Here is a 12,529-nt window from a genome sequence, read left to right as displayed (position 1 = left end):
TGTGAAAGACATGTTATGGGTCCATGACAAGAAACCGCATGAAGGAAACTTGTGATGTTTACATCTTTTTGGTGACAAGTGGCCAAGTCTTGTATCGTCCAATTTCATTACTAAGAATTAAGATGTTATTATTTTTTGTCATTATCCTCTTGTGAGTGAACACAGGTCTCGATACAGACAAGTCCCAACATCTGCCTCTCACTTGCTTATCAAACATACCCTCCGCTCTAAAAGCACACCTATGTTAACGTCACACATTCATGTTCAGTGCTGTAAAACAAACTCTAAAGATGTTCTTGGACACACATACACTTGCTCATGTGCACACACACACACTCAGTGAGTTGAGCAATGCCCTTTGTTTTCTGTAGTTGTGTGTGTGGGAGATGTTTTTGGTGTAGCCTCACCCAAGAACCTCCTTTCCCCATGCAAATCCTGACTCTGTGGGTCCCTAACACTGCAGGACCAGCTTTCTGCTCTGTACCTGCCTTTTCAGATTTTAAGCCTATGATGAAGTGTTGTGTACAATGGCTCACCCACCACCTTCCAGATGTTCATGTGGTCTTTGCTCATCACAGCACCCTTCTCCACCTCCCATGTTTATTTTTTGTTTTTATTATCATTATTTGGGCGGATAAATTAGTGTATGACCCATTTGTAGACAACACATATTGTCGTCTGTAATTGGAAGAGTGATCCGTTCATCAGAACTGGTGTTCTGATGTATGTATCAAATTCTACCAACGAGCTTGTGTAATGAGAGGTAATCTCATTGTCATCATTATAATTATTGCTGTTATGATTCAGATTGATATTAACAAGTCTCATTTTTAGTTTAAAGAAAGCACCAGATGGTTTTGGAAAGAAACTTTTTTTTTTTTTATTATTATTTGTCTTGCTGTTGTGGTCTGATTTCACAGTGGATGGGGAGGAAAGCCAGTAGGCTATGAGGGAAAGAGATAGATAGAGAGCGAGTCAACGTTGGCAGTCTTGTTTGTACGGTTGGGAAATGACTTACAGTGCTGAAATAAATTTTATTCTTTTAGTAAAATGTGTTTGTTCATTTTTATCCCTGAGTGTGTGTAGTTTTTGAAACTATACCATCATCCATGGTTGCATGATTTAGTAAAAGGAGAGAAGTGACAGATGATTTCCAGGGTGATTTCTCAAAAGTGACAGAAGTCAGTGAAAGTATTTACTACCTTTACTCGAAATGAATAGTCGAAAATTAACATGCCATTTGCCAAACATTAAGTTACTGTATTGTAATTATATTGTTGTCCACACATTTTGTTAAAACACTGCTAAATATAGGCTACTAAATTATGCATGATGAGTGGAGGTGCAAAACGCACACCAGAAAAGGAGGTGCTGGCAACCAGTAAAACACTTGCAAGTGTTTTACTGGTTGCCAGCACCTCCTTTTCTGGTGTGCGTTTTGCACCTCCACTCATCATGCATAATTTAGTAGCCTATATTTAGCAGTGTTTTAACAAAATGTGTGGACAACAATATAATTACAATACAGTAACTTAATGTTTGGCAAATGGCATGTTAATTTTCGACTATTCATTTCGAGTAAAGGTAGTAAATACTTTCACTGACTTCTGTCACTTTTGAGAAATCACCCTGGAAATCACACTACCCCTTTCAGTCTCGCGACAGTTCACGATCTGCGTCTACTTTGGGTGGAAGATGGCGGAAGCAAATATAACGTTAACAGATGCCAACTCTAGTCGAGAGACCGTTTATTCGTGTTGCATCTGGAAAGATGCTTGAAAAGATTCAGCGTATGACCAACTGTTCTGGTTTAATATCAGTGGATGGAAAAAATACGTTGGCTTTAGTCGACCAAGATTCACTAACGATTTGTTTTTCCATATTGCCTTCACTGTGGACCGCCATTTTTAATTTTCGTCTTTCTGTAAACTGAGCTAGTCCGTGTTGGCTAGCACGATGAGCCAACGTGCCAGCTTCCAATACACAGTAAGTGAAATGATTTTCAGCCTGACGCTTGAAAAACATAGCTAATACATATTGTGTCGTATTTGTATGGAAATATGGATGCTGGGTTAATTATTGACTCGCGTAATTGCAATCGTACCTTCTGATTAGCTGTCTGGCTAGCAGTAGCAGATCATTTCTAGCCAAGTAACGTTACAACGTTAGCTAACTAGCTGATAGCAACCGCAAGTTTGATGAGTTGGCAACAAGATGCTGGGGGTTGTGTGAGTTATGCAGCTTCAAATAGAATAGTACGGTCTTTATTTGTCTGCAGTCTGGATACGGAATAGGAGTATGGAAATGCTGAGTAAGCATAGTGTAATAAGTTGTAGCAAGCTTACCCATCCATGATATCGAATGGTTATGCATGGTCTAGCTAGGATAGCAGTAACGTTACCCTGGCAAATCATGACCTGGAAGTCAGACTTATAAGCAAAAAGTAGAAGACTGTTTTATGTGGATCAAATTATTCGCTATTAGTCAATTTAAGTCATTTTAAGTGGAAAGGTTATGTTGCGGTTTTATTTGTATACTACCCAATTTGTTGTTTTATGTCGGATACCCTACGTCATGTGAGTTCTTGAGGTGACAGCGACTGGTGCTAGAGGAGGTGAGAGACTTGTCATACGCCTCACACTGTCGGATTTTTTTCTGACCGGTGATTAATTGAATCATCAGTAAGGTGATTGTCTGGTTGTATAAATTGTATGTTAGGGGCCCTCTGCGAGGACGTCAGTCAGTTAAACAATCCTGTTCTACATCTGTATAGGTGATTCATTTAGGTGTCCAAAACCAGATGCAAGGTCGCGGTCATTAATTGACACAGGAAGGGACATTATTTAATATAACCATTTTTAAAGAAAACAAACAACCGAGGCTAGGGTATTATATAGCATATGTCTCTAATAATTGTGTAGGCTCTATGGATCTGAAAATGGAGGACCTCGAAAATTGGAAGGTTGCACATAACCTATCATAATTGCACTGTCCTTTGTTTTAGTGTAGGCCTACACCTAAGAAACAACTGAAAAGAGGAACTCGACATTGAGGTGAACCCAAATTATATGAACTGAATTCTGCAACACAGTGCTTCATGTGAGTGTCTTAACAGTTTGCTTTAATTTAGTCTTTCATTCCTGTTATCTCTTTTTCTGTTTTTCCAGTCACTGATTACCACATTGGGATTTCAGCAGGTAAAGTCCCTGATAAGACGGCAACAATTTCTCCCAGTGACAAATGGCATCCAAGGGCTGGGCACAAGGGCACCTTGTGGTAGTCTTGGTGGGGGCTGTGGGGTGAGGTAGTAGTTTGTATAGTTTGGGATCACACCAGATCTGGGAGATAACTATACAGTCTACTGTCTTTCCTACGGCTACCATGTAACGGCATACTGCGCTCTGGTATGACCATGGAAAAAATGAACAAATTTGAAGGCTGGATCTTTGCGCACCTTTATCACCACTGCCAGGCATGGCAGGGACCGTATGTGGTACTGGATCTCTACTCAACACTTACATTATTTCTCATAAGATGAAGATGATTGCTTTACATGCTTTTTTACATGGCTTTGCTGTGCTGAGGTAGTAAGTTGTGTTGTTGGGGATTTGATTCGACTCACCCCCCTTACTGGAGATAACTATACAGCTTACTGCCTTCCATAACAGAGCATCTTTGCATCAGCAACTCAAAATTAGCATGGTTTTATTGTCTTTCCTGTCACTTTTTTTTATATTGAATAACATTGTGTTCTGAAACAACATGATGCCCAGGATTTAGTTAATGTGTGATCTGTTTGTTTGAAAATAAAATAAAAAATAAAAACTTAATGTTGTGAGTTTTTTTTTTTTCATGATTGAGACAGTGGCATTGTTTGTAAAACATCTGTTAAGAGCCTTGTACGTAATGTGAAATTATTTGGATTCATCATAAACACATTCATGAGGAATTAACACTTTGGGAATAAAAAATGGCATTAAGCTGTTGCCCTCACTGATCTATGTGTTCTTTATAGATCAGTGGTTGCCCTAAGTGACCTTTTTCGTTTTGCCAGCTCAATTCTGATTGGATGAGCTTTCTGTCAATCTTTTGCATTGAAGCCAAAGACCAGAGAGAGGCGTTTTGGATAGAAGGATTTTCATTGGTTGAGCACTTTTGCTAGGTTCTCTGCAAAGATTCTAGAACAGAGAATCAAATCGGACGTTGCTAGTGAACCGGGAGCAACGTTGCTCTGTGAACATGGCGAACATCAGGAGTGTCAAGGTGAGAGAGCCTGGTAGTTCACATGTTATACAAAACATGTAAGCGTCGAAGAAACGACATGTATAAACCAACTACTGGAACGTATACGGGATTTGTATACTGTGGAATACTGCTATACATGGAAAGAATAAATTAGCTAACATCCCACTGACGTTAGCAACAGAAGTTTGTGGTTAGCCAGATAAAGAACTTGTAACGTTAGTGCTACTTAATACAGAAGGTTTTCACGGTGACTGAAGTATAATAAGAGCGTGATTGGCTTATGTTTCTTACATGCATTAGTGCAACTTACTATGACGAGACTAGTTTCATTACTTAGATATAGCATTGATGATGGAATACATCAGCTAGCTTCTACCAATGCTCTTGCTTTGGCATATTGTGGGTACTACGAATAGCTATCTATGCTAACAAGCTAGTTACATTGGGTAACAATGGAAAGACTCTACATCAGTGGACATTGATTGAAATAAATGTTTCACTTTTTTGACTATTGTGTTATACAGTATACTCCACTCCAACAAGGCATACAACAGGAGCACCGAAAGTTTGTATACCTGATAGTAAACTTCAGAGACCAGAACGGTGCAATTAATGAGTGTCCTTGTGTCTGACAGGGCATGGTTGGGCTGGTGACTGGAGGAGCTTCTGGTTTGGGCCGGGCCACCGTGGAACGTCTGGTCAGTCAAGGGGCTAGCGCAGTGATCCTGGACCTGCCTAGTTCAGAGGGACACAACCTGGCCAGTAGTCTTGGCGACCGCTGTGCGTTTGCCCCCGCTGATGTAAGTGTCATTGAGGATACAGTAGCCAGATAGTCGAAACTTTCTCTGTCTTTCTGTCTGTCAACGTTCATAAATTGATTAAATTATGCAGTAGATTTAATTTATTTTGAAAGCAGTGTTTCTTTTTGTGTGTGTCATGATCACAATGTCAACCCGGCTGAAGTAATGAACACAGCAATCGGCAGTGTCTCTTTTGGTGTTACAACCCCACACAGAATCCATGATCATTTTGTTTGGATAGTGTTTGATGGTTTATGGTCATCATTACCACCACCACAGCATCTGCATAAGCCAGTGCTCCCCTCAGAGAATGTTTTTCTAGACGCCCCTTGTAAATAGATATTTGTTTGATCCCCAAGGGGTAGTGTACCCACTTACCTAAATGCTCTCTGTAAATGGCAATCCAGACTATTTTCATTTGTAGTGTCTCAATGGTGTAATGACTTACAAGTGCTGCCAGAGCAAGGGCATCCCTCTCTATAGTCCAGTAGCTCTTGAAGACCCAACTCTCTAGGGTACCTCCTCTACTAACACTTCTAACAACCCAACACACCTAACATGCACTTACCATGCGCCCCCTTCCCCTTCCACCTCCTCCTACCACTATCTTCTTCAAAGTACACTACACACTTCTGCAATCTCTTCTACTTGTAGTGGTATTTATTGTTGTAGTATTGTTACCTCAAGTCAAGTGAGTTTTATTATCATTTCAACCATATACACTGTATATAGTGAGACGAAACAACGTTCCACCATGGATCCAGTGGTGTTACATTTAAAATATATAAAAATATATTTGAGAGAGGCTACATTTAGTGCACACACATTTTATATATATATATATATATATATATATATATATATATATATATATATATATATATATATATATAAAAAGTGCAGTTACTGCTTAAAGCAAGGGACAGGACAGACAACAAAAGATGGGGCATAAGTAGACTTGTAACAGAGCACTGATTGTTATAAGTTAAAATCACAGTGAGGTGGAGGTAGAGTATATAGAATTAAGCAGCAGAGAAAAAGTCCTGAAGTACCTGAAGTCTCTTTTGCAATTTCGCTTGAATGTTATTCCTCATTGTTGTAAGTCGCTTTGGATAAAAGTGCTAAATGAATAAATGTAAATGGTAATGCTCTTGCCCGTCCTGACTATGAACCTGTGCAACGTAGGTTACCTCAGAGTCAGATGTGCGCGCGGCCGTGTCCCTGGCTCGGGAGAAGTTTGGTCGTCTGGATTTGGCAGTAAACTGTGCTGGTATCGCTGTCGCCGTGAAGACATACAACTTAAAAAAGGACCTTCCACACAGCCTTGAGGACTTCACACGCGTTATTACTGTGAGTTGCTTTGTGTGGATAATTGCACTGTATTTCTTGTGAGTTGCATTTGATGACGTGAGAAGGAATATTTTTTTGGACCTGAAATCTGAACTGTCTGAAATTTGTGCTTTACTCCTGCTGCCTTCTTATAGTGTTTTTGTTAAAAGGTTGTGATGTGTTTATTTTTAAATGTTTTCGTTGTCATAGGTTAACATAGGAGGTACCTTTAATGTTATCCGACTGGCTGTTGGTGAAATGGCTAAAAATGAGCCAGACGCAGATGGACACAGAGGCTGTATAATCAACACAGCCAGTGTGGCCGCCTTTGATGGACAGGTATGGCTACTTTTCCATTCAAATTTTTCTACCTTATCATAATTTTTATCATATGTATTATATGTTTTACTTTGGTAAAAGTAACCTGCTGTTCCACACTGATTTGTTATTTTATGTCTCATCCTTTTATCTGTGTACCTGATGTCTCCAGGTGGGCCAGGCTGCCTATTCTGCATCCAAGGGTGGCATCGTGGGGATGACTCTACCCATCGCCCGTGACCTTGCTCCCATGGGAATTCGTGTGGTCACCATTGCTCCTGGTCAGTTTATCATGGGTTCTTCCATTAGTCTCGTGCGCCCACCCGTGCGACATGTACGAATGAGTTGCTAGCGCAAAACACTGGGGGTTGTTCTTTTTGGGAAGAACATGGATGCCACCAGGGCAGCAGTCTTGTTAGTACTGGACATTTGTCTAGAACAGTGGTTCTCAAATGGGGATACGCGTACCCCTGGGGGTACGTGAAGGCACTCCAGGGGGTACGTGAGATTTTAAAATATACATATATTTAAAAAGTAGAATCCATGCAAAAATACTTTTAAAAACAATTATTTAATAAATATTTCAGGAAAATATAAGTTCATAAAATTAATTTTATATTTCAGTAGGCTATTCAATTTTACTATCCTAAAAACCCAGTCACCCCCATACCAGGATGGTCCGACCCAACCTGTCACATGCCACCCACCATCACCTGTCAATCACTTTCAAAACTCAAACGATGGAGTCGTGGTTGAAGCGTAGTGATAATTCTTGTGAGCTGGTTTGGGGGTACATCACTGAAAAAATGTTGAGAACCACTGGTCTAGAATACGAGAACACGTCCCTCATTCTCCCTTGTTGGGTATGGTCAATGTGAATTACTCTTTAGCAAACTGGCTGGAAAACAAATCGTTACATTGTATTGCACGTACAGCAAGACCATGCAATTGGTGACCGGATTGAAGCAGCAATGTAATCTAGTGTGTAAGAGCATTGCATTGACATTAAAATGACCAACACCGTACAAATGCAAAGAAAATACATGTCATCTCATCTCAACTATGGGAGCAGCCATGTTTGTCGTAAGGTTGGCTACCTCGGGGTACCCTCAAGAACTCCGAGGTAAAGGGGTTGTGCCTCCGTGAATTGCCACAAGAAAGCAGGTTAACTTACACTTTCCAACTCGGGCGGGGGACTTAAAAGACAAATGGAAAGACACATCAGTCTGATGTTCATACAGCCAGTGTGAGAAAGTTGGATGAAAAGGCTTGTTTTTAGTTTTAAGTTTGTATGCTCCATCTTGGCTCATGTATGTTTACAGCTTAGCTAGCTATATTCAATAGAATTTACCCTTTCATGTGTACTTGATCAACTTTACCTTTGTGTAATCAGGTGTAACTCATTTTTCTGTTTCTACCTCTTCTCTTCTCTATCTCTCTCATTCTCAATTATGACCTCATAACTCTGCTTCCTGTCCGCAGGTTTGTTCGCCACACCGCTTCTAGCTGGTCTGCCAGAGAAGGTGCGAAACTTCCTGGCTCGTCAAGTGCCCTTCCCCTCCCGTCTGGGAGACCCTGCAGAGTTTGCACACCTGGTGACGTCGATCACTGAGAACCCTATGCTCAACGGGGAGGTGATTCGACTGGACGGCGCCATCCGCATGCAGCCCTAGGAGACTGGCGGCATTGGGCCTGTTGGAGAAGGACTCAATCTTCAGGGGTTCTGTAGTGTGGGTGTTTGATTTTATGTGTGACTTAACATGAAACGCTGTCAGAGACACACATGCACAAGTGTGAGGTGCTGGACCATGATAAATAACAACTTCAACAAGTGGAATAAAAAGTCAAGTGCTATGAGAGACGTACTGAGGCAGAAGCACTAATGTTGATCTTGGTTTGTATTCCATTTTAAAACCACTTCTGCTTAGAGTGCATTATGTAGTTACTGCAACTAAATACTCCCTATAATGTGAGCATTTGACTGCTGTACAATGTACTAATGCTCCTTTGTAGTCATGGGGTGTTATATATCTCGAAGTGACTTGATAATGAGTTAAGTAATCAGTAACCTAGTATGTGTCTGTCTTCTGAATGTTGCATTATCTTTTCACTTTTTGTAAAAGTCATCAAGGAAAACCTTTATCAATTCACACAGATGGGAATCAGTCATGTGTGTGTGAATTTAAAATAAAAGCAAAAAAGAGATGTCATTGACATGGTTATGGTTATTGTATTTAGCAGACCAAGCGACTCACTGAGTTTTGACCTTAAGGTCAATACTCAGTTTTAAAAACTGTTTACTGTTAATTATTGTACTAGTGTACTTACACTAGTACAATAATTAACAGTAAACAGTTTTTAAAAGTTGGCAAGTCAACTTATGAAACATATGAAAATAAATAACATAAATATACAAATCTTAACTTTTAGAACCAAAACTATCGCAGGAACGCAGAACACTAGGCAACTCATTCCATCAATGAGGAACTACTGAGGAAAAGAATCTTGAATTCGACCTAGCATTTATGGTTGGTCGACACAACAGACGCTCATCAGAGGACCTCGTCTGCTGAGAGAGCAGAAAAACAAAGTCACAGCTTCCATAAAGCAGAAAACCTCCCTCTCTTGCAAAGTAGGCCTGCTACCTCTAGTGCAATGCCTAATAACCTTTCAAAGTATTTTCTAAATATTACTAAGTAGAGTGAATGCTATAAGAGTTACTGCCATCATTTCTGTTGCGTAGGCTATTCCGTGTGTTAGCAGTATTCTCCACAAGATGGCGTCATCAGCATTTATGCACTTTAAGTTGGACCAGATGCACCATAGCATAACGTTTTATATTAGCAGTGGCGATTCTAGAAATATTTAACAAGGGTGGCACTAGTGAGGCACTGATAAATTCAAGGGTGGTATGAGGCAAAACATCCAGATAAACAGAAACAGGCTCAAGATGTGAAATTAGCATAAATACATTAGGGAAACCAGGCACCAAACACCATACTCAAATTGAAGGACAAAAAAAAACACAAATACCTTACTCTCACATAAAATTTCTTTGTATTTGAATAAAAGGCAAATACAAATAAACAAACATATTAAAGTTAATTATCTAAGTTGTCTGTCACTGGGCTATGCTGTGATAAAACAAATTCCATCATGGGGATATTAAAATATATTCCATTCTATTCTATTTTATTAAATGAAGATATACAAATATACTCATCCAAGACAGTTGCCCCCACAATAACTTATGCTATCTATGGCCATCTATTTTTGTAGCTGTTAAAATAATTTGACCTGCTTTTTGTCTATTTGCTTATTTTTTATTATTGATATTTAATATTCTATTGATATTATTGTTATTATTAGGCTACTATTTTGATTAATATTGAGGATCATATAGGCCTATGAGGCTCCAGGGGTGCTGTTAAACATACCATTTTAACACAGTTTGGTTTGGGAGCAGGGATGGATTACTGCACGGTCCTACCGGGCCCAGGGGGCCCTGAAGCCCAAGCCATTGCATGGAATCATTGCCTCAATATCAACAAATCAGGATGTAGGCTATGAATCTGATTGAATTTAGTATTGGCCATCCCCAAAATGCACCAGAATACAGGAAATCACATCAAACAAATTAAACATTTCCTGGGGGAGGACCCCCAAACCCCCCCTCCGACAATTAGTGGGGGGGCCTTAATACATCTGGGCCCAGGGGCCCGAAAGTTCATAATCCGCCCATGTTTGGGAGGGACAGAAATACCTTAACAGAGCAAGCAGGGCTCACCTTCTGTCTAACTCAGCTAGGTGATTTAAACATTGGCTACCTGCATATCACTTCATTACTTGACAGTACACTGCCTCAGGGCCAGCCCTAGGTAGCACTGCAGCCAACAGAGTGTAGCACTGTAGCTGCCTGGCTAATCTGGCTGTTGGCAGGGATGGGCAAAAATACATCAAAATGTATTTTAAAATAAAATATCAAATATACCCTAATTTTAAATGTATCAAAATAAACTATAAAATACATAGCCACACCATGTATCAAAATCAACTGTATTTTTCTATTTTGAAAGTACCAAAAATACTCTTAAAAAGGAGCATGATATCACTTTGCAAACCTTCCATATTTATCTAATTTCATCAGTATACTGACTCTGTTGATTAAGTGGACAGTGTTTGAGTTTTTCAGTTTTTCATTTTACATGTTACTTACGCTGCAGATCATAGACAGAGAAAGCTCTGGGAGCAGAATGCAGGCTGTTTTGTTGTCACGAGCTACTATGAACTTTATAAAGACCGCCTTGTCCAAAAAAAAAAAAAAAAAAGTATGCCAGATGGCCAGTCCAGCTCTGCGTTCAGGAATTATTTAAGCAAAAATGGAACGTGCGCAATGTTACATTTATCCCTCCTGATCGGGACGAATAAAACAGACATGGGGGACAAAATAAACATACAGTTTGGCCTAAGCTATGTAAACTTCCCATAACTTCAATATTTTACAATAAATGCTTGACTGGTTGAATGGTCATACATGTCATCAGAATATCGCTACCTGTAGCCTAGATGCGACAAGTGTTTATGAGCAAGCTTGATGAACCATAAATTAAAAGTTTTCTTAACATTACATTAGGACATTATTGTCATTAAACGCTTTTACAAAAGTATATACAGTTAACACTTAATGACCTAGCAAATGTCACAAGTGTGTGATTAGATAAATAGGCACTGGCAGGTGCAATAGGTAAATAGATATATTTGCGTGTTAGCACAAGCAGTAGCCTGTAGGCCAGGGGTGGGCAAACTTTTTGGCTCAAGGGCCACATTGGGTTTTGAAAATTGGCCGACGGGCCGCGCAACAACCCACCCCCCTAACGGCACACGCATACAAAAGTACATTTTTTATAGCCTAATTTAGTATGAAAAGTATTTGTTTTAAAATATGAATTGCTTAAAAATACTGCTAATTTTATGCTGTTTAACAAATGTATAAATTGTGCACTGTCGCTTTAAGACAGTCGCTTTAATTCACGTTTATTTCTCAATGATCTTCTGCTTGCTCCGCTATGGCTAGTACCTACGGCTGGGCCCTCTCACAGTTGTGTCAACTGAGTGGTGGAACTACTGTTGCCTTCATGATTTCCTTTTAAAACTTTCTTATAAGAAGGAGATATCAATTATCAACAATCACAAGCCAGCTGGAACCTGCGGCTCTCTCTCCCTCTCGTGAGTGCAGACGCGTTCCCAATTAAATGGATTGCATAATGTTCACGTTAGATCTGCTGCAAAGGAGATAACTAAGAGTTAACTTAGTTTAACATGATGTTATCTCTATTTAACATGATGTTTTGACATTGACATTGTAAACGTTATCTAAGGAGAGTGAAAAGCAGTTTGCAGTAAAGCTAACCAACGTCGTCTCTATCGCAGGAAAAAAATAGCGAGCAGCCTGATAATGAAATGCTCGGCGGGCCGGATGAAAGTGCTTGGCGGGCCGGAGTTTGCCCACCCCTGCTGTAGGCCAATAAAGGCAAGCGTATTTGCCACTTACATTTCTGAAGTCTGACACTTCAAACTGCTGCAAGTGCATGAAGAAAGGTCCCGCCTTAGACTATGTTAATGGCCAATCGTAGACTAGGATTTGAGGGTGGCACCTGGGGTGGCCAATCGAATCTCAAGAGTGGCCTGTGCCACCCGGAGCCACCCCTCTGGCTCCGCCCTTGCTCCCAAATAGTGAAGATTAGGGTAATATGTGACATATTGATCATTGATGGCATTGTCAGACTGCCCATGTGGAAATGGTCCACGGCAAAAAAATCAGAGAATTCAAAATCTAA

General features: G+C 40.0%; 1 protein-coding gene across 1 annotated transcript; it reads left to right on the top strand.

Moving 5' to 3' along the window:
- Nucleotides 1–3,998: 3,998 nt before the first annotated feature.
- On the top strand, nt 3,999–8,906 carry hsd17b10 (hydroxysteroid (17-beta) dehydrogenase 10). The gene is made up of 6 exons (XM_042098763.1): nt 3,999–4,263; nt 4,881–5,045; nt 6,231–6,395; nt 6,585–6,713; nt 6,865–6,973; nt 8,175–8,906. Exons 1-6 carry the CDS (start codon nt 4,240–4,242, stop codon nt 8,363–8,365), a joined length of 783 nt encoding a protein of 260 aa, XP_041954697.1. The 5' UTR covers nt 3,999–4,239; the 3' UTR covers nt 8,366–8,906.
- Nucleotides 8,907–12,529: the final 3,623 nt, after the last annotated feature.

Source organism: Alosa sapidissima, chromosome 7, assembly GCF_018492685.1.
Source record: "Alosa sapidissima isolate fAloSap1 chromosome 7, fAloSap1.pri, whole genome shotgun sequence".
Lineage (NCBI taxonomy): Eukaryota > Metazoa > Chordata > Actinopteri > Clupeiformes > Clupeidae > Alosa > Alosa sapidissima.
The sequence above is the reverse complement of the archived record's forward strand: the minus strand, read 5'-3'. Positions and strand labels throughout refer to the sequence as shown.